This window comes from Urocitellus parryii, chromosome 3 (assembly GCF_045843805.1).
Source record: "Urocitellus parryii isolate mUroPar1 chromosome 3, mUroPar1.hap1, whole genome shotgun sequence".
NCBI lineage: Eukaryota > Metazoa > Chordata > Mammalia > Rodentia > Sciuridae > Urocitellus > Urocitellus parryii.
The window spans coordinates 206,916,856-206,940,118 of NC_135533.1; the positions used below are offsets into that span (position 1 = coordinate 206,916,856).

Sequence of the window (23,263 nt, forward strand, 5' to 3'; positions counted from 1 at the left end):
GTTAATGACCTCCTCACATTTAAGTAATATTCAATGTCCTGATTTTTAAGATTTATACCTTATTCACTTTTAAGTTTTTCATAATATAACTCTTACTTCACACTCAAGATACAAATAGGCAATACCAATAAAGTTCTTACCTCTCTAGTTTGATGTTCACCAACAGGCTGGATTCGAGGCACAACCCTAAGTTGTTGTTCTAACTTCTGTATTTCTTGTTGGAACACATCTCTCTCATGTTCTCTGTCAATGGCTTGCTCCTGAAATTGAACAATAATAAAAACAATAGTAATTGAAGAAAAAATATTTATTAAACCTATTATCTCTCTTTAGCTATAGGTTAAGTTTGTTTGAAAAGAAAGGACTGATGACCATGGAGTCACAAAGATTCAAAAATATTTTTGGTATGATACATTACCTATTTGGGTTCTTCCACAAAATTTAAATACTTAAAATTTATTTGAAGTACATTTGTTTTCATTTAGGTAATGTTAAACTCAGAATGAAATAATTCTCCCCCATCAATGAATGTACTTGTACAATGGAGAAATTACACTGCTAACTCAGTCATTAAGCAAATAAACAAACTGGTAAATCAATTTCTTTAATCTTAAGTTTTATACCTAAAATTATAAATAGTATAAGACTCTAATTCTCTGATATGTTAAGAGAAAATCTGGCTTCTAAGAAATCTTAAAGAAGAATATCCATGTGAAATTAAAGATTTAACATCTTTTCGGAAGAGAGCAATGGAAGCTTGGCAACTATTCCAGTCCAAGTGCCACACTGTTGTTACCTGTGTTCACATCTTTTGAGGTGGACACAATGGTAGACAATTAGCTCTTGGAATTCTTACCTGCTTTGACTACTGGTTAAATGAGAGACTAGTAGAAGATTAACTATGAATTTTGGAACATTAACTAGTAGGGCTTATTCACAAGCTAGTGGCACAAGTTTTGTTGTTGTTTAGGTTTTTTTTTTTTTTTTTTTTTTTTTTTTTTGGTGCTGGTGATTCAACCTAGGGCCGGCCTCATTTCATTCATGCTAAGCAGTGCTCTACCACTGAGCTACATTCCCTGCCCTAGTTTTACTATTTTCATTTTGATTGTTACATAATAAATTATTGGAATACTCTCTCCATTGGTGGAATACACACATAAGCAAAAATATTAAGAGTCCCTATAATTTAAAATTAAAATAATATAGAACAGCATCACATAGTATTCTACTGAGAAAAATCAATATCAAATTGCAAATACTTACATCTAAAAATTTTCTCATTTTTTCTAATTGCTTTTCTAGTGCTTGGTTTTGCTGTCTTAAATCCATTACTTCAGCATTTTTTTCTTGTTCCATCTCTATAAACCAACTGACTTGTTCTTCAACATCTGTTTCTAAAGCTTTCATTTGTTTTTGAAGTTCATCATGTACTTTCTCAGCTTGACATTGCAATTCTAGCTTTTCCTTCATTATTTTTTCTGTCTCATGTAGTAATTCTGTTTATAAATGCAAAAGCATTCAGAGTTAATTATAATTAATGGTGCTTCCAGTAAATTTTACCTTCATGAAATAAAGGCTGAGAAATATTTTAAGTCCATATTAAAAAGTAAATATTCTCTTATAAAAATAACAAAATATCTTACTGCTACACATACACTAGTATTATTAAAATTATGCAGAATTAACAAAAAGAAAGTCCCATCACAAAAACACCATTTTTGTAAAAACATAGCAAATGACAAAAAAAGCCACTTTTCACTATTAAGAATAGAACAAAATTGAATAAAATTTAAGCATAGAAAAAGAACATTTTGGGGGCTGGGGGTGTGGCTTAAGCGGTAGCGCGCTCGCCTGGCATGCGTGCGGCCCGGGTTCGATCCTCAGCACCACATACCAACAAAGATGTTGTGTCCGCCGAGAACTAAAAAATAAATATTAAAAATTCTCTGTCTCTGTCTCTCTCTCTCTCTCTCCTCTCTCACTCTCTCTTTAAAAAAAAAAAAGAAAAAGAACATTTTATTTACCTCACACAAAAATTAATTCATTCCAAACCCACAGATCACTTTCATATGTATACATAATATACACAAAAAAATCACTGTAAATCTTTAAACAAGCAAGGAAGAGTTGTAGAAGAAGAAATAAGACTATACCCAGAATTTCCTGTTATTCTTACTCCTTATTAGATCCATATTACTGAGTTGTTTTTGCATGCTCACATGTATGTGCATCTCACTGACATGTGAGAGGCAGTGTGGTTAGCACTAAAAACAGACTATGTCTTCAAATCCTAGCTTGCCTCTTTTGTTTTACATGATATTCAATATGATGATCCTTGGTTTCCTTATATGTAAAATGGGAACTATATCATTGCCAATCTCTTACAGCAAATTTGGAATCAAATGAGTTAAAATATGTAAAACAGTAACTGTAGTATGGTAAGCACTATTGTGTTAGTATCATTATTAACATAATAATAAAGTATAAAAGAAAAAGTAAACCAATCCTCTAATAAAGAAAATGGAAAGAACTTATCTCTAGAATCTTTATACTAACTGATGTGTCAACACTATACTCAGGACAAGGAATCAACAGAAAAAATTTTTCCTTTGAAAACAACACTGATACTAGATGTTAACATAAGGTAAATCAATCAGAAAGCCTCTTACTAAATTCCATTGATCTTTTTACTACCATCATCTTATAAACTTCCTGACTTAGAAGAGGATTCTGGAAAGTCATAGACTACAAGATTTAATATATTTATTTAAAAAAACATTTTCTTTGAAAAATTGAAATTAAGTTTCATGCAAAACAGATAATAAGATGATGGTCATTATCAATCTCAGTTGTTAATTTCAAGTGAAAATGTGAACTTTTATAGTAAGACAAGTTGTTTTGTTGTTAAAGAGAACAACTTTAAGAGTGAATCACAGCAGCAAAACTGCGAAATTAGAGACGTGTTAGTTGTTTGAAAATCCAAGGGTTACTCAAAATTTGCATCTAAATCTACCACTCAAAAATAGTCCATGCAATTGTACGCACACACCTGCTTCAGGTGCTGCAGCGACTGCAGCATCTACTAGTCCTATGAAAATAGAAAACAAGACAAGACACAACAAAAATATTATACATATTCTATTGGCTAAAATAAGATAATGCATGTGCCCACAAATGTATTAGAAAGCAGATGCTGAAGCCACTGATTATCATCACTGGAGATTTTGAGAAGTTCCAATATTTCTTGAATATTTTACATGTATGACACAAAGTTTTTCCCTATTAAAAATTACAACCCTAAACCCATGTTAGACTAATTTCATCATTTTACAAAATATGTATGTTGTATTTCTTAATTGATCAAATGAAATTAGAGAAACAGTTTATAATTCCAACTTACGTTTACTATAAAAGTGAGGACACAATAAACTGAATTTAAATTTTTACTATTACAAAGATTGACATTTACTGCTAAACAAACTTTAACGTCAAGATATTATTTAATTTCTTATTTAAGGAAAAATTAAGGTTATTTATAAATTTAAATTCTTTTTGAACTCCTACTAAACTAGATGTCAGCCTGCTTCTAACGCCATTGACCTTTTCCATCTATTTGGCTTGCAAGCCCCAGACCTGCTTATTCCTAAAACAAGTTCTTAGTTATTTAATCCGACAATACATTTTTGCTGTCTCTTTTCTATTAAAAAGCCTAAAGCTTACACAATTTATAAAATATTCTGCCCCATTATTTGTAACCTTCTCTTGAGGCAGATTTTTGGGGATAAGTAAAGAATTGTCTTTTCCTGTTAACAGTCAACATCTGTCAGAGATTAAAAAAGAAAGAAAAGAAAACCCTGGTTCTACTTGGTTGTCTAATAAGACAATTACCTATAAGGTATGTTTGGTTATAATTTTTTTGAATACACTTTTTTTAGTTGTCAGTGGATCTTTATTTTACTTATATACAGTGTTGAGGATGGATCCCAGTGCCTCCCACATGCTAGGCAAGCGCTCTATCACTGAGTCACAACCTCGGCCCATTCTGCTATTATTTTTCAAGTTCCTATATGGTATATGAATAATGGCATTGAAAAAAAGGGGGAAAAATCACTCTTAATGTTTAAAGAATATAAATGAAAAGAAAAGTGTTCCAAAGTCTGAAAATACGTACGTTGTACAACTGGACTTGCTTCTGCTTTCATTGCCTCCTTCTGTCTTGACAATAATTCTTTTTCTGCTTGGATTTCTTGTTGTTCTGCTTCCAATTCTTGCAACCTATTACCTGCACGTAACAACTCCTGCTCAAGGCGATCTATTATATCAGTTTTTTCCTGAATTTGCCTTTCAAAAACAGTTTTTTCATCTGCATAGCCATCAATGATACCTGTAAGATAAAATGAACAGGAAATGGAATTACAACTCATTTAAATTTGAACATTAACATGTTTTAATATGAACAACAAAAGAGCTGTTAGCAAAACTTTAAATCATTCCAACTTATTAAGAGTCTTGAATGAATTTGCTATTAATAGCAGCAACTTATTGACTTTTTTTTGTTGTTGTTGTTGAAGATGGACACAATACCTTTATTTAGTATATGTTATGTGGAGCTGAGGACTGAAGCCAGTGCTTCACGTGTGCTATCAAATGTTCTACCACTGAACCACAACCCCAGCCCTTAACTTTTAATATGTACATTTGATTTAGTCGTCATCTTCTTTTTTGAGTACCAGGAATTGAACCCAGGGGTGTTTTACCACTGAGTTACATCCCCAGTTCTATTTTATTTAGAAACAAGGTCTCACTAAGTTGCTTAGGGCATTGCTAAATTGCTGAGGCTGGCATTGAGTTAATAATCTTCCTGCCTCAGTGTCCCTGGGCATGTCACTGGGATTACAGGCATGTGCCACTGTGCCTGGCCTAATGCAATCTTCTTGTTTACCAACCTGACATTAATGTGAAATTTCTCTAAACTTTCAAATACTTTGCTATACTGAAGTATCATCACGTTGTATATGCGTAATTCACTTTATTAAAAAGATAAAAATAGACAAGTTCCTAGACAGCTTAATGTAAATCAGATATTATAAATCGAATCACAATTCTAACAGAGTAAAGAGAATGGGAGAGGGGAAAGAAGACGGGAGGGAAAAGAAGGGGATCATGAACTGAAATTGATTTCCATGAATGTATGAGTTTGTTGAGATGAACTCAGCTACTATGTATGACTATGAAGCTCTAACAAAACATTTTCTCTCAAGTTGGTATTTTAATTCTAGAAGGTCAAGGTCAATACCACAGCATGGGGGAAGAGGCAAAGCCCAAGGCTTTAGAGGCTTAAAACCTATGGTCACCATTTAATGGTTACCTTAAACAATTCAATAACATCTTTACCTTCAGTTTTCTCATTTTTAAATTACAGGCGTGTCTTAGGATGGTGGGATCATGGAAACAACTCTCCACCATCCATTTCTCTATTTTCTAAAATTCCTTTATATTTTCAGTAATTCTGTAAGTTCCTTTTATATTTAAATGTGTATATGCAGTTTTAAAAACAGCTTGGAAAAACTCTGAAGACAAACTACAACTACTTTCCAATGGCTGCTCTAAATTAGAGTAGATTTGTTTCTGAATTTGGCTGTACATCAAAATCTCTATTTTAAGATTGAAGTTCTGCTACTCTGACTTGCCAAAGGCAAGGTACTTACCCTCAGCCTTACTGAGCTCCACTGCCAGCTGTTCTCTGGCCCTAGACTCTTCATGAAGGCGCTCTCGCAGTTCTTCTTGGCATTTAAGGAACTCTGTTGCCTGTTGTTTCTGTTTGAATGACTCACGCATCAATTCTGTTTGTGTAACTTTTGCATGTTCAAGCTAAACAAGAAGGGAAAGAATACATGAAGGAAGATGAAGTGTTAGGAAAACCAGTGTCATTTTCCATTAAAGTAAGTATTTCAAATAAAAGACATATTACTGACTTACAGTCACTTAAGACAATTCTAATGCATGTTAACATTTGTGGGTAGGATAAGTCAATAGTAGACTCCACATTTGTTTTGAACACTTTAGAATTCGGAGGCATTAAAAATACAGCCTTCTTAGAATGCTATCATTGGCATATACTGACTCCATTTAAAAAATAGTTTTTAAGATGGTAATACACACTTGAGGCCAAAGCTCTCGATCAGGAAGTAGTTGAATTGCCATCACTTAATCATTTGTGTGAAATTTCAAAAAAGCACTAACTTTGCTTTAGTTATCTGAGCTTTTATATGTCACCATCTACTTATCTGTTTTTACTGAAACAACTACATGCAGGAAAAAAAAACTCCACAAAAAACAAAAAAACAAAACTGAGTTCAAATGTTTTTAGTACTTAGCCTCAGAATTTTAAGAAATAATTGTATGTATTGACAACAGGCTTACAGCAAGTCTCTTAAATAAATTTTGTAAATTTACATAAGTTTGTGTATCAGAAAGACATTACTGCCATGTTTTAAGCTTAAAATGATAAAATATAGTGGTTTCTAAGGTTTCTAATTAGACATTAATAATGTATTATAAAATTAAGATAATATTTAAAATCTTATTCTTAAAGACTTCTGCTCCTCACACCTGAGTGTTATTGCCAAACCAAATCAATTTCCAAAATATTCAGTATGCAATTATTGTTTTTTTAATTTAATGTATTTTTTTTTAGTTGTAGATGGACACAATACCTTTGTTTTACTTATTTATTTTTATGTGGTGCTGAGGATTGAGCCTAGTGCCTCACACATGTTAGGCAATCACTCTACCACTGAGCTACAACCCCAACCCCAATAATTGTTGTTTTAAAAGAAAGTTTAAATTTTATTTATAACCTATTATTTAAAAATGAGCACAGATATAAGACTCATAATGGAAAATTAAACATAAATTTGAATTTGTAACTAATTTCCTAAAATATCTGTGAAAATATATTATTATTTTAAAAAGGAAAAATTTTATGAACATGTTCACTTTTAACTACCAAGAGTATTTTCCTTTAAATGTGGACAAATACTATATTTTTATTTTTACTATAAAGAAAATGACCATGAAGTATAAATGTTGTACACAACTACTCTCCTGAATTTAGTCAATACATTTAAAAAAATACATCAATTGCTTCAATATGTACATAATTTTTTATTATATACTAATGACCTAGAAAATACATGAAATATAGAGTTCAATTAACCTTTTATATTAAAATATATTTCCACATCTTGAATCTTATTTATATCTCTTTTTTAACCATTAACCCTTTTTATAAATTCACATTCTGAAACAACCCTTATACAATTTTTGATTTAGAGAAATTACTCCACTTTAATAAGATGAAATACTTTCATGTTTTTTATGGTACTATAATACTGTAATTGAAACCCAACTGAAACTTCTTATACTCTTTGTATATAAATTACACATGATAGAAAAAAAAAGATGAACTATTTTCCAAATTTACTACATAAATTCAATAGAATATTTACAATAAAATAAATATTTGCTTTAGATAAATTTAATAAGTCTTTGCCTTTATGCTCCATTTCATGACAAGATCTAAACCACCTTCACATACATTTATATATTTACCATGAAATCATGAAAAAAACCTTCAGTTTTAGAAACAAAGCAAAAACCTCAAGCAATCAAATAAGTAAGCCTAATATATTTTATTTACAATAGCAGTTGGGATCCACTTCATTTGGGATAAGAGTCCCCCTTAAAATTCTCATTTACATACTTTACACAATACCTTCTATCCAGTTAAGGTATGATTTATTCCTAATATCTATAATAGTATGAATTATATAAAAATTTTAAACTCAATATTTTCAAAGTATTTAGTAAACTCACCATTATACTTAAAGTACGGATAAGCTTTAGTAAAGATTATGACACTTAAAACAAAAGTTGTAGAAGGGGTAACAACACTATTCTAAAAACCATCTGGTTTGTTAAATATTAGCTAGCATGTACAGTTAAAGTCACCAAAGTCATAAAAAGTGCTGAATAACTTGTAGTCAATCATTCACAACATGTTTGAGAATCAAATAAACCTGGAATACTGAATATGCAGGTATCTTTATGCTAAACACCTTTAGCAATGTTTATAAGTTTCACATTAAAAACAGAAAAAAGATATTTCTCTACAGAATTAGTTGACATATAGAAAACTAAAAATAAGTTCCTTATGGTGTAAGAAAATCTAGAATCCAAGTTTGCTTTTACCTTGCCTGGAACTACTGTCAGTATGTCATGGATGTAAACAATTCATTTAGCTGGTCTAGGTATCACAATACCTATTCTCTCAAATATAATCATTCCATTTTTATTCCCATTTTTATTCAGGATTGGATTCATAAACATACAAAAACAAGAATCTTAAAGACAAGCAGAATATTTTTTAAACAATTCACCTGGCACTGGAGAAATGTAATATTATCTCATTCTGCTTTCTGGAATTAAGAACACAGCCAAGTTGGGACTTTTAGATCAAATTGAGCCCTTTGATACATTTAGGATGAATGGGCAGCAGTATATACCAAACAATAACAAAATAAGGTTCTATTCCGTTAACCTTATTAACAATACTTAAAGTTTCATTTCTCATTATACTTATTTGTTAAACTAAATTAATATTTTATACTTACTGAATAAGGAGGGGTAGGCAGTGAAATTTTAGAAATTAGCTTTAATATGTGCCCATTTCTTTTATGAATCAAGTGGAAAATAGAAGTATTAATAATTACTGAGTTATTTTCATCCAAATGTTCACACAAAGGAAAAGGATACGGTAAAGGCACTCGAGATTCAACCTCATAAATATCTTCATCTTGTTCTTCCAACCAAGAGCCATCGAGTTTTACAGTTGCCAAATAGGTCCTGTAAGAATCCATTCTAGAAGATGAAGGAGCCAAGCTTCTTCAATTATCAGTTTTCTACTACATTTAAAAAGTTCCTTTTAGTTTATCAAGATATTCCATTCTGTTTAGTGCTATCAAATACATACAAAATTAATTCATACTACTGAACAATAAAAAGGGTGAAAATGTCTGGGGGGGGGACCTACAAATCTAAAAAACAAAAACAAAACAGAAAGACTCCTAAATGTCTACCAGTCTTTATCCGAAGAATCCAAAATAAAACAACAAAAAACTGCACAAAAACCAAAAGCATGCAAACAAAACACCACTGTTTTACCTAGAATAGGTAAATCCTTGAAGAATAAAAGAATGAAAACATAAATGTGTAATATGCTGAGCAATAAAACTGCTTTCGGTATCAAATTTGTCTGTAGTAATAAGTAAGCCTTCCAAGCAGAACCTGGCAGGGAAGGTCAGGTTTTAAATCTCCATAGTTGCAGTCTTGAGAAACGTAGTTGCAACATTATTTCCCTTGGTCTTGCAGCTTCGCCCTATTTAAAAGGAAAAGCTCTTCCAAACGGAGCTGCTCAAATAGCCTTGCAGGCTGAGCCAGAGGATTCTAGTCAGTGTCCCCTGAGGAAAAGGTCAGAACAGAGGGTGTGGTTTAATGTCTTTACCTATATGTGCACTGACAGGTGGAATGTGAATTAATACGCCCACAAAAAAGCCTGCCTAACAGGATCCAAGTTCCACGTCAGATCTTTGAAAGAGTTATTTAGAGAAGTTTATAATAATGTGTCTAAGATAAGCTGGTATTTTTCCACCCTACTAAAAATTGTTTTAGTTAAAAAAATGTGAATAAAATGTTTGAGTTTACATTACTAATCAGCTATTCAAGCATATCAAATAATCATAATTATTTCTGGAAATTAAATTAGAATTTCTTTTTGATAATTCCTTAGATGTAATACTTTTGAGCAGCCACTGAGGCTAAATATAGATAATTCAGTTATAACTAATTTTCACATTGACTTATTTATAGAGTGCATATTAAGGAAAAAATTCTTTTTAGAGCCACTTTGAAAGTCGATAATTACACCACTTAAGGTAGCCTATGAACCCTGACTGAAATGTAAAAGCGACAAATTGTCCATAATAGTTAGCTTCAGGTTGTTCCAGAAGCCTGAGCAATACTGAATGAACCAGCCATTCATAATTTTAAAAGATAAATAACTTACTTATTACTAATAAAAGACTCTCAATGATTAAAGTTGTTTTAAATAAAAGAAAAGACTTTCATTTTGGTGCCTTTTTTCCCCCATCTGGTAACTGAATATCCTAAACCCACAAAGCCTTTATCTAAATGGAAAAAAAACATACTAAAGCAAGTGACAGGCTTAAAAAGGCCTTTTATAGCTACTCTGACTACATAAAGTAGTTTCTAAGAGCTAGTACTTAAACCCTTCTCAGCAGACTAGTAACTGAGGCGGAGAAAATGAAATTGTTTTATATACAAGTCCCAAAGTTGCAAGGAGATGTAGTTGGGGAGGGGCAGTTGCTTCTTAAAGAAAAATTTTGTTTATTACAGTTTCTTATATCCTGCAGTTAGTCTGTCAAGATGTTTTAACACCTATATGAGATGGAGGCCTGACCTTATGACTGTTGCAGCTAAATGTGATTTTTTTTTAAAGAGAGAGTGAGAGAGGGAGAGGGAGAGAATTTTAATATTTATTTTTTAGTTATCGGCAGACACAACATGCTTTGTTTGTATGTGGTGCTGAGGCTTGAACCCGGGCCGCACGCATGCCAGGCGAGTGCGCTACCGCTTGAGCCATATCCCCAGCCCAAGCAGCTAAATGTGATTTTAATGAAGCTCCAGCAGACGTAAAATCATCAATACCCTAGCTGTTCACACTTTATGAACTGGTGGATCCCACACCTAGCCTATGAGATACCTCTTAAAATACTCTTTCTCTGCTTCTTTTGCAAATTAGTTATTTTGATAATCATCCAATTTCTCTCATTTGAGGTAAAAACAAAACTGTGGGTAAGAAATAATTATTCATAAATAGCAGCATTTAAGTCAACATAAGAATTAACAAGGAAAGAAAAAAGAAAGAAAGAATAGCTAAGGAGAAAAATAGACTCAAAGAGTAACAGATAAAGATGACCCAGAATGTGGCAAACAGTCTTTGTAATAATATATTAACTAGTAGCATACTACATTAATTGATATTCAGAAAGAATACAAAATAAAATAATAACAACAAAAAACTGCACAAAAAGCAAAAACAAACAAAACACCATTGCTTTACCTACAATAGGTAAATCTTTGAAGAATGAAAGAATTGAAAACATAAATGTGTAATAAGTTGAGCAATAAAATACCTTTAAATTAAATGATATACTAATATTTTCACCCCAGTTTTGGAAACACATAGAACTTATTTCCATTAACATAAAACAAAAATCTTTATAAGTAAGGTGTGTCCTCTTATGACTAGGAACATGGGTCATGGTAAGAAACTAACTACAAATTTAACTACTGTTAAAAATGAATGAAAAAAGACTCAAAAAGTAGTAAAGAAGAGTCTGGATGATGGCATATGGTGATTCTGACAATAATTCAAGTTATATTCAATTTTGCTTTTTCCTCTAGTTTAAAAGCATATAAACCTTTCTGCAATTAAAAACTTAAAATACAATGACTTCAATTTCTAGAAACACATTTAACTGTCCAGACTATCTCCTTATCCTCGGGTTTCAGAAGATCATGACTTTACCATATACAGGAGGCTATTAATTGACAGCATTGAGCTACATTTCCCCAATGAAAAAGGTTTACATTAATCATATAATGTCAAGCCATTTAACCTTTTTTTCCCTGTAAATTATTTCCTTCAAATTGTAAAACACTTCTGCTGCTGTCTTTTGGTCTTCACTTTATTTACTTATTTCTCTAAATTATTTAATGGAGGGACTAACTCCTGCATACATTACCTGACCAATGCTAAGCACACTGGGGGCAATACTTGATGGCAAAATGTGTTTCAGTACTTATAATTATGATTAAAACAAAAAGCTTAGCCTGATATTTAATTCTCAGATTCCCCTTTGAGAAATTATAGAAGCATGTAGCTTTGATTCCATTATTCTAAAAAATGAGAACTAGTAAACTCACAATAGTGCCTTATAATGAAAATCATTCTGAGAGAATAAATTATTCATTAATTTCTTCCAAGGAATTGTTTTTTTATTTGCATTAAGTTTTATCTTTTATTGACAAATAATGATTGAATATTTTGAGGTACAAAGTGATGTTTTCTTACATGCACACACTGTGGAATAATCAAACACATCCATCACCTCAAATATTTATTATTTCTTTGTGGTTAAAAATTCTCTCCTTCAGCAATTTTGAAATATATGTTAACTATTATCACTATGCTGTGTAATAGAACACCAAAAATTATTTCTCCTCTCTGAAACCCCCCCTCCCCCAAAGACTTCCTAAGAGAAATATTTTTTGGTAAATACTCTCCTTGGCTCTAAATAATAACCTCTGGATTCCATAAAACTTCAATTGTTGAAAGATTAACTCCCGTAAAACAGACGTTTCTATTTCCACCTAACTGAAAAGTGTTTTTGAACTGATTCTCAAAGATAATTTTTCTGCAGAATTGGAGAAAGACCACTAAATAAAGATTGTATTATAGAGATTATCTTTCTTTTTTTTATTGTTGGTCGTTCAAAACATTACATAGTTCTTAATACATCATATTTCACAGTTTGATTCAAGTGGGTTATCTTTCTAAGAGCCTTAGAAGATTTTCTAAGCATGTTTTGTCACATTACGTTGAAAGCTATTCCAACAAATTGGAAAACTACCAAACTCCACTGAAATCGTTCCTGTTAAGTTTGCCAACAATCTCTGGATTTCAAAATTCATTTCTCAGTTATAGTTATGATTAAAACTAAAGAATAACTAAACAAAAATCTTAGTCTGCTCTTTAATCCTCAGATTCCCAGAAGGCAGAAGTAGTAGTGGTTAAGACCATGGATTCTGAAACTAACCTGTGTTCCCACTCTAACTCTCCTTAACTTATAAACCTGGGCAAATGACTTCTCTAACTGGTTTCTATGTTTCTGCTCTCCTTGTACTTTCACCACCCTCTACCTACTCTATTCTATTTTTTAACGATAGTCAAAGTGTTTATTTTGGAAAATACAAGTTAGATTCTCTAACTATCTAAAGATGGAAACAATCTATATGTCTTTTAAACAGTAAATGAATAAACAAACTGCTGCAATTTCCCTCACTTATTAAAAAGGAACAAACTATTATTAGACATAACAATATAGATGATTCTTAAATGCACTTTATTAAGGTAATAAAGCCTGACCCCAAAATTACATGATGCAAGTTTTCATTTATGACACTTTGGAAAAAGCAAAACTGTAGGAAAGGAAAGCAAGCCAGTGTTTACCACAGGCAGGAGGTAACAGAGTGGCTGACTATAAAAGAGCAGTACCTGGGAATGTTGGGGTGATGAAACTATTTTATATCATGACTGTAAGTGATGTAGATGACTCTACACACCTGTCATAACTGAAAGAACTGTCCACAGAATGATCTTTTTCATATATTAATAAGAATGAGGAACTCAATGGAATAAAAAAATCATAAATAAGTTATGACTGTTATATATATGAATAAAAATTACAAATGAGTTATGACTGTTATATATAAATATTCATGTATTATATTCATATATATTTGAATATATATGTGAATGTGTTTGTGTGTGTATGTGTGTTTGTGTATTCATATATGAAAAAAACCACACCAACAGGGTGAGAGAGAAAAGAGTTAACTAAGGTACTTGAAAAACAATATTTTGACTGTATATTATAAGGCTAAAAACAAAAGGTACTACACACAAATAATGTAGTCTAGTTAGAGAATTTGTTTTTCACAGGGGTGTAGGATAGCAATTCTGAAATTACATATGTGTATATTATGGTTGAGCAAACAAATAAAAATGCAATTGAACATGAGACTCTCTTTTTCACTGTTGGAGAACAAAGTTACTAAGAAAAAAGGGCAGGGCAAAACAAATGCTGTGGTACCAGAACTGGGGGCTCAGAATGAATTTATGGATTTTTAAATTATACATGTATACAGAGAGATTCAGGTATAGATAGAAGGATTAGCATACAAAGATATATTTTTAAACTATCCACTAACAGGGCTTAGAAGTAATGACATCCTAGTAACAATGAGAACATCTAGTACCTAGATCTTGGTTTCTAGATAGTATTTTCCAATAAAAGAAATATGAATTTCATGAAGAAGTGATTGATTCTAAAGTTAGGGTAGGAAAAATACAAGATGGGTTTGAAGCTTCTTGTAGTACCAATACTCAAAAAAGCAAGTACACTTCAAAAGGATGTACCTCAAAAAGTTCTTAATGCCAAAGCTGAAACAAAACAAAGGATTAGGTTACAACTAAAGTGATAAATTAGTCATGAGTCTATACTGATATTGATTAGAAGTGAAGATATAGCTCATATAGCTAAATAAATAAATAAAACAATGAGGAAAGTATAAAATTACCATTAGAACACCATAGTAATAATTACTGCATGCAAGATCCAACAATGGATGTAAGAATATTAGATAAAAGAAAGTTAAGGAGAAAAGGTTATTTGCATAGTATCAAAGTACCTCCTCCAAGATAGTTATTCATTACAAAGGGGAAAACAGTAACATTACAGTTGAGAAACCCAGCAGATATCACAAGCAATGAAGATTAACATTACCTGTAATAATGACATATTGACTCACGTAACCAGGCATGAAGCACAAGATGGGCATAGCATTTTTGTGCTAGTATCAAAAATATACAGGCTTCATATAATCACAACAAACATCAGACAAATCCAAACTGAGGAACATTCTAAAAAATAACTGACCAAAAGACTAAAGTATTGTCAGAGACTGGTGAAACCAAAGATGACATGACAACTAAGTACAATGTGGGATCTGGGAATGAATCTTGGAACAGAAAAACGTCATTATAGGAAAAACCAATGAAATCTAAATAGTTTATACTTTAGTTAACAGTACTGCAGCAATTTTAATTTCTTAGTTTTATAATTATATTATAGTTATGCACTATGTTAATGTTAGGGAAAGCTGAATGAGTGATTGGTACATGGAAACTCTCATAGTTTTAGAATTTTCTGTAAGCTTAAAGTTATTTTAGAATGAAAAGTTAAAAACTGTCCCCTATGACTTTAACATGAAGAGTTAAAGAGAGAAGAGGTCAGAGTATAATCTGGTTTCCAGATACCCTCTGACCTTCTCTCCCATGCCTCTTTCCACTCTCCTTGCTCCAGCTGCCCTGTCCTCTGTCAAGTACACCCCCTGGCTTTTCTAATTGCTATTCCCCTGCCTAAACATTCTTTCCCATTTACCTGTGTATTAGCCTCCCACTCTTCTTTAAGGAATATGAATTTATATCACTTTATCAGAGAGGCCTTTACTAATTTTCCTCGATAAAATACTCTCTTCTTCCATTATGCTGTACTTCCCTTTATTCTTTTTCACAGCAGTTATTACCATCTATGCATCTATTTATTATTGGCCTCCACCATTAAATTATGAGCTCCTGCGAGCAGGGATTTTGTCCATTTCCCTTATCACTGTATCTCTAATATCTAGAACAATAATTGTTATATAGTAGGCACTCAAAACTTCGCTGAATGAATGAATGAATGAATGACTTATCTCAAACATCAAATCCCACAGTAAGCTTTACGGCCTGCACCTTACCCCAAACTGTCAGATGCTATTCAGAGTATCCTGTGCAGAGCTATTTGCCTGTATTTAACTGAAAGCACAAAGATATCATAACAGTGCCATTTTGTTATAAAAATGAAGAAAATAAATCAAGGTTAAAGGAAGAAGAAGCAAATGATAATATATTAAAGAGGAAAATGGGATACTAATAATTTCACAAAGATGTTACACTTTATTTTGTGTCAATTTAACGATTAAATTATTCATTTGGTTCATAATATTTTAGTTATTAACAATATTCTGAAGAAGTCATTGGATTTAAACATCTATCCATGGTTAAGATTAATAATTGATCTGCAGTTAGTTTTAAAAACTGTCACAAAGCTCCTATTCCCTTACTTTAGCACTTAACAAACTGAGACTCATTTGGAAAATACCGTGACCAGGCTCTTACTGCACATCACTACCTAGTCACATAAACAGAGAGTTGTCATGTGTTATGGACTTGACCTAGGAAACTGAGTGTTTCAGGAAGATCCCACACACTTAACTGTTGACTAATGGCAGTTTTAATGACTATGGCGAAGTTTTCTCTAGTTGTCTGTAAGAGCAAATAATCTGTAGAAACCACTGCTCACTTGTCATTTTCCATGGTGATTATCAAAAGATAAATACTATAGTACATAAACCATAATGTGCATAATTTATAGTGGCATTGAAGAGTAGCAACACTATCAACAGTGGTCAAGTTCCAGGTCAAAAGTATGTTATAAGGATCAAGAAAGAAAAAGTAGGAATGCAATTGTAGCTCAGTGGTAGAACACTTGCCTAGCGTGTGTGAGGCACTGGGTTCCATCCTCAGCACCACATTAAAAAATAAATAAATAAATAAATAAAATAAGGTTATTAAAAAAAAGAAAGAAAGAAAAAGTATTACCAATTGTTTTCCTAGTAGAAAAAGTATAAATCATAGAATATAAACACTAATATGACTGAAATAAGCATAAACAAAACAAAAAGAAGAATTTAATATAGAATTATCTATACTATACAACTTTCATAGAATAAAAGGGATAATTAAGATGCATATGCATTCAAGCTTTAAGTACTGACTCAACTGACTCAGTGGACCTGCATACTCTAGAAGTGGTTTACGGATAAGCATTCTAAAAGAGAGAGAATGCAGGACCTAGGCTAATTATAAGACTTAAAAATATAGTAAATCTTGGTAAAAATGTGTATTTTTTAATGTTAACTATGGAATATCACATTTCAACACAACATTTACAATGTCAATGTTTGAGTTTAAATAGTCTGCTCAACTTTGGGCTAAAGGAAAGGTGACTATAAAATTCTCTGATCCAAGAGTGTAAAATTAATGTCTTAATAATACAAATGAAGCTGAATTTTATGGGTACCATTTCATTTCCTTACAAATACTTAGGATGTTGATAATGAAAAATAAAATAACTCTTCAGAACTTTGAATATAGGACCACCACTGATTTTTTTAAAAATTTAAATCATTTTTCCTACTCTTGGCAAATATTTGCCAAGAGTAGGAAATAATAATATTCTTGAGCTTTCAAGAATATTATGTCTTTGGTTCTCTGTGATGCTCAAGTAAATTTTTGAGTTACTGAAATAGATGCTTTAATCATTCTGTACATGCTACAAAAGAAAGCTCTCGAGAAACAAGAATTGCCCAAGGTTAGAAATTTCATCTGCTATTTAACCACAGGCCTCAGAATTAATCTATGAAAACATTTTTGGGAACTACATAAGGCATATGTTTGCTTTAGTTTGGCCAATCAAGGTGCAAACCAGAAGATATATTTAGCTAACTATTTATTCCATATCCTTTCCCCCAGTGTTGGGGATAGAACTTAGGGCCTTGCATATACTGGGGCAAGTGCTCTACCACTGAGCCATATAACAGGAAATACATTATGATGAATTTCCCTGACCAGTTAGTGAATTCCCCTTACAATATGTGGTATCTCAAGAGTCTTTTCAAGGTATAATTCATATTCTATCACAGAAAAAAGGTTTAGTTTGTTTCCAAACAGAAAAGAATACCTGGAGAAAATTCTGGGTAAGTGTCATATCTGAAGACCATTCAAAGAACAAATATTTCAACAGAAATGTATGTTATTTTGATAATTCCTTCCTCATTGAATCCAAGCAGCATATTAAAAGTATCAGGGGGTGGGACAGTAGATTGATATGAGAAGTTAACCAACTAGTAGGGAATAAACGAATCATTTTAAATGTCAATAATTGAAGAAACAGCTTAAGTCAATAATTTAACCCTAATAGAAATGAATCAGGTATTAAAATGCAAAATATATATTTGTCATAGTTACTATATCTAATAGTCACCGCTATTGCAGAAACATGCCATATTAAATAATTTATTAGAGAAAAAAGTACCAAAGAAAAGCCAGTCATCAGAACAAGAGCTCAAAGACATTCTTTCAACTTCTCAAACTTAATATTTAAAGAACAATATTTTTTTTGAGAATTTTAATATTTATTTTTTAGTTTTTGTCAGACACAACATCTTTGTTTATATGTGGTGCTGAGGATCGAACCCGGGCCGCACGCATGCCAGGCGAGCGTGCTACCGCTTGAGCCACATCCCCAGCCCGTAAAGAACAATATTTTAAAGGAAAAATTGCTCATACTAATTTCCTACCAAGAGATAATTTGTAAGGTGAATTAATCTACTCATCTTTATAAAAATAATGTAAAAATCAAGTGAAGGAATTGCAAGTTTGATATGTAATACAATAATGGTATGTTATGACATACTACAACATATAGTTTTAGACATTTCCACTACAACATATAGTTTTAGAGATTCCTTATAGTATTAAATAACATTTTAATGGAACATTTCACACAATAGTGAAGTTAAAATCTCTTTTGATATAAAAAAGTAATGTGTAACAATCTAGAAAATCTGGATATTAAAACATCAATGAGTTTTTGAACTGGAAGAGCTCATCATTACATTGCCTTCACCACCAAAAACAAGACTACTAAAACTAATATTGGTTATCACAAACACAGCCAATTATTAAAGAGAAGCCTAAATAAATTTCTGTGGGACAGTAGAGAGAAATATTTACTCATTTATGCCTTATGCAATATTCAGTAGGTAGTAATAATTAAGGAGTTTACCTGACTACTAGTTTCACTTAGAGCTTCCAGTATTTTTTCAACTGCTGCTTGTAGTCGAGAACTAATATTCAGCATTAATTCTTCATTTTCAGGATCTATTTCAGTTCCAGCAAAACCAATCCTTATAAGGTGCTGTGATAATTCTGTTCCTTCCTCAGTTACTTTTGAACACATGCTATTATCAGTTCTTGGCATATCACTTCCAGAATAAGAGGGTATGGATCTGTCTATAACTAGAATAACAAAATGTTAAAGGCATACATTAATAACAATAATTTCACTTTAAATTTTTAAAATCTAGTCAAATTGAAATCATTTTTCAAAGTACATGTGTTTTAATAACAGCATTATAAAATTGCAGAATTTAAGATTTGGGTTATTTAGTAATTTTTCTTTAGTAAAAGTTTTGGGGTTTTTTGGGGGGGCGTACTGGGGATAAAACCCAGGGCCTCGCACATAATAAGCATGTGCTGTATTGTTGAGCTATACTCCCAACCTGATAAAAACTTTTTAAGATAACTTTTAATAGATATTTATCAAATGTCAAGCACGTAGAGTTTGCTAAGAAATGGGGACACAAAGGAGACAAAATCTGGTTCCTATCGTGAAGGACTTTACAGTATAATGAAACAACACACATATATACATAAGGAAAAAAAAACTCTATTGTGCAGTGGGATGTAACAGGTTACTGAAGAATAGAATAAGTGCTCCTAATTTGTTTGGAGTAACCTGACTTTTAAGCATTACATATTTGAACATTACCTGCTCTGGCTACAGATTAAAAGAAACAGATAATTTTGTAGCTTGATATTTTTGTAAAAAGTATATTGGGAAGAAATTAGGATGATGAGCAGTGCTAATTTAACTACAGACACTGTTACCATACTATCAACATTATTGTTACATCTTACGTAAGAAAATCTGGTTGACATAGGCAGATGATAAGCTTTGCAACTGAACAGAGGAGTATTAATGGAATATGTGGAGATACATAAACTGTTAGAAATGTGGGTGCAGAATTAGGGGTCATCTGTAAAAAGGTAAGAGTGTAAACACTGAAAGTGGTTACATCTGTTTTAGGAGTGATATTTAGTGAAAGGAGGAAACAAAGTTGGAGCCTCTGTATATCATAAGCTAATAAAAGAAGCCATATAAGAAATATCAGATAGACAGGAAAGGGATGTTCTAGAAGAGAACATTTCAAAAAGGAAAAGACTTTAGCGAAGTTATTTGCCTAGAAATACAAACAGTCAAGGATTATGCTATGAATTTAATGACTGAAAAGTCACTGTTCTCCTCAGAAAGAAGTGTTGGTACTATAAGAACAGAAACTATAGTCAGTTAAAGCAAGAGTTAGTCTATTCTTTTTAAGTTTTTATACCTTCATTTTATATATACATTTTTTATGCAGTGCTGAGGATTGAACCCAGAGCCTCACAGGTGCTAGGCAAGCACTGAGCTATATCCCCAGCCCAGTCTCTTCTTGCTTATTCTCTTATGAAGTATACTGAAGTTTACCTTGCAGGATGTGTGTGTGTGTAAGTTAAAAGAAACAAATAGTTATTTTTATGCATATAAAATGAAATTTTATGGTACAATATGACATTTTGTGGTACAGAGAAGCAAACAATGGTGAGAAAATGACTGAAGATTCTGTGTATACATGGGAATAAATCTAAAACACAAATTACAGAAAACACAAGCACAAGGTGAAACAAAGCCATTTATAAATGATCACTGAGTGTTAGTTTTTTTTGGAATGGCAACAACAACAACAAAAATAGGTAATAAAGCACCTAGAAAAGATAAAGATGTCAGTCAGCTTAATGTATTTTTCAGGGCTGGAGGTGTAGCTCAGTAGTAGAGTGCTTGTGCTTGCCTGGCCTGAGAGAGGTCCTAGGTTCAATTCTTAGCATGCATGCACACAAACACACACACACACACACACACACACACACACACACACACAAATAGAAGATAGAAATTATATGAAATAATCTGAATATGTTCCATTAAAGAAACAAATTTGTTTGTTCCTATGAAACAAAAGAGAAAGACAGCAAAATTATAATTACCCATAATGACTAGTCTGGGGGAAAAAATCTGAGGACAAAAAAAAAGAAGGGCTATTTTATAACATGCCAACAGAAATCAAGAACAGGCAATTTGGTGAACAGAATCACTTGGGTGGTGAACCAACCACTCAGATGTATGTTGTAAACACAGCAAATAATAGTTATTCAAGTCTTTTAGTCATATACTTTATGAATTATACCATTCATTTCCAGATGCATAATGGTAAGTTTTTCAGGTTAAAGGAGGGTGAGCAATATCATAGTGTCTTCCCAGCCTCAGTGGCTCACTGAAGACCTCTATGGTTCCAATTGGAAATCATGCGAATCAAGCTTGACCCAAGTGTCTGACAGATAAAAACTGTACTAAAAGATACGGAGTGGAGACTTAAAGAAATTTGTCCAAAGTCACATTAGGGCAGAAAAAAAAATGAGGCTTTCTCATTACTAATCCAGTATTCTTTCTATAACTTCCCACTGCTGCAAAAGGAAGCTAAAGCAAACAAACTTCAATCCATGGACTCCTAGAGGAAAGATGAGCATTCTACCCCTAAAATATCACACTGCAGACCTAAAGGAAATTTTCTTTCAATAACCTAGGGAACTCATTTTTATGAACTGAACTAATATCCACTCAGGTTCAAGTGATTTGACATTTGGCCAAAGTTTCCTTTCAATTTCATAAACTAGTTTGCTTTTACGAGGAAGTGAATATTAGCACAATCATTTATTATTTTCAAGTGTTAACAAGTTCATACATGTTTAAAGCCTAAACAAGTTCAGGCTTGAAGGCGGAAACTACATCACAAGTGATACTTTAAAAAAAAAAAAAACAACAAAAGTTGATTCACAATCAGATTAAGCCTTAATTTTTTTTGTTATGGTAAATAACACAAATCTTTCAAAGGTGCATTTTAGTTTTTACAGAAATGCTTCCATTAAGAATGTGAAGAAATGTCAAAAGAACTTCTTACATATGGGGCATATTGTCAATATTTAAAGCCAGTATTTTCATAAAATAAATGTTTTAAATCATAAACTCTATTAATTCAATATATCCTTAAAGATGCAAACTAGGTAAGTATACCTCAATGATACTTAATTTTATTAATAAAAGTAACATAGCCAGGCATGGTGGTACATGCCTATAATCCCAGCAACCTGGGCAGGAGAAGTATGGGAAGTTTAAGAGCAGCCTTGGCAACTTAAACCAGGCTCTACACAACTTAAGATAAAAAGGGCTGAGTTACAGATTAGTGGTTAAGTGTCTCTGGGTTCAATTCCTGGTACCAAATCAAACCAAAGAATGATTTGTAAATACAAAAATATAAGATTGAGTTAATTAAATGGACCAGCAGAATTATCTGTGCCACAATATTTTACACAATGTATTTCTTAACTTTGGATTGAATTTTTCTTCTAATGTTTTCTGAATCAACAGTTGATTTCAACAGTTAACATTTTTAAAGATCAATAATAATAATCAATAATAATAATCATAATCAATTCACAATATTTTACACAATGTATTTCTTAACTTTGGATTGAATTTTTCTTCTAATGTTTTCTGAATCAACAGTTGATTTCAACAGTTAACATTTTTAAAGATCAATAATAATAATCAATAATAATAATCATAATCAATTCATTTATGTACAAAATGGTTGTAAGTAAAATATTAAGTATGATTTAATCTTCCCTTGAACAGTAATCTCAGTGTTTCCTTTACTAGACTATGAACTACTGTAAAACAGAGACGATACAGAAATTGCTGAATAAGTGTTTATAGAATTGAACAGATAAAGTTGCTTATAATTAACAAACTATTGCTAGATATGTTAAAATAGACACTATCTATGGATACAGATAGTGGATAGAGGATCTGCTTTCTCCAAGAAAATGAACATAAACATTATCTTCTGTGCTTGCTTGATCTCAATTATCAATTTGTCTTTATAACTCAGCATACTGCTGCTTAAGTAGTTGCTGTTGTTTGCTGAATATTCAGTAGCCATTTTAAGAAATATCTATGAGAAATGCTAACAAAAAGGCAAAAAATATTTTTGCAATGTACAGAACATTCCTTAGAGTGTCTTTTGAATATGGAAGTCAATCTAGTACAGTTCTTACCAACAGAACAGCAAAATTCCTCCCTAGATGATTAAGTGAAACCAATTAATTACCTTAAAAATTTTTTGGTAGTCACTTTTATAAGTTTTAGGTATTTTCAAACATTACCTAATTCTTCTTAATACATCAAGATCCATATATAGACATAATAGTCCTTCATTGAGAACTTAACCAAAAGTA

General features: G+C 31.9%; 1 protein-coding gene across 1 annotated transcript in view; it reads right to left on the reverse strand.

The window, feature by feature from the left end:
* LOC144253829 (A-kinase anchor protein 9-like) overlaps positions 1 to 23,263 on the reverse strand; it is a 130,628-nt gene that overhangs the window by 26,980 nt on the left and 80,385 nt on the right. Inside the window, exons 18-23 of the mRNA XM_077796495.1 lie at positions 18,879 to 19,111; positions 5,709 to 5,871; positions 4,172 to 4,384; positions 3,050 to 3,088; positions 1,264 to 1,496; positions 141 to 260 (exon numbers count right to left, since the gene is read on the reverse strand). Of these exons, the coding sequence (XP_077652621.1) occupies positions 141 to 260; positions 1,264 to 1,496; positions 3,050 to 3,088; positions 4,172 to 4,384; positions 5,709 to 5,871; positions 18,879 to 19,111 (1,001 nt within the window). The remainder of the gene's footprint in view (positions 1 to 140; positions 261 to 1,263; positions 1,497 to 3,049; positions 3,089 to 4,171; positions 4,385 to 5,708; positions 5,872 to 18,878; positions 19,112 to 23,263) is intronic.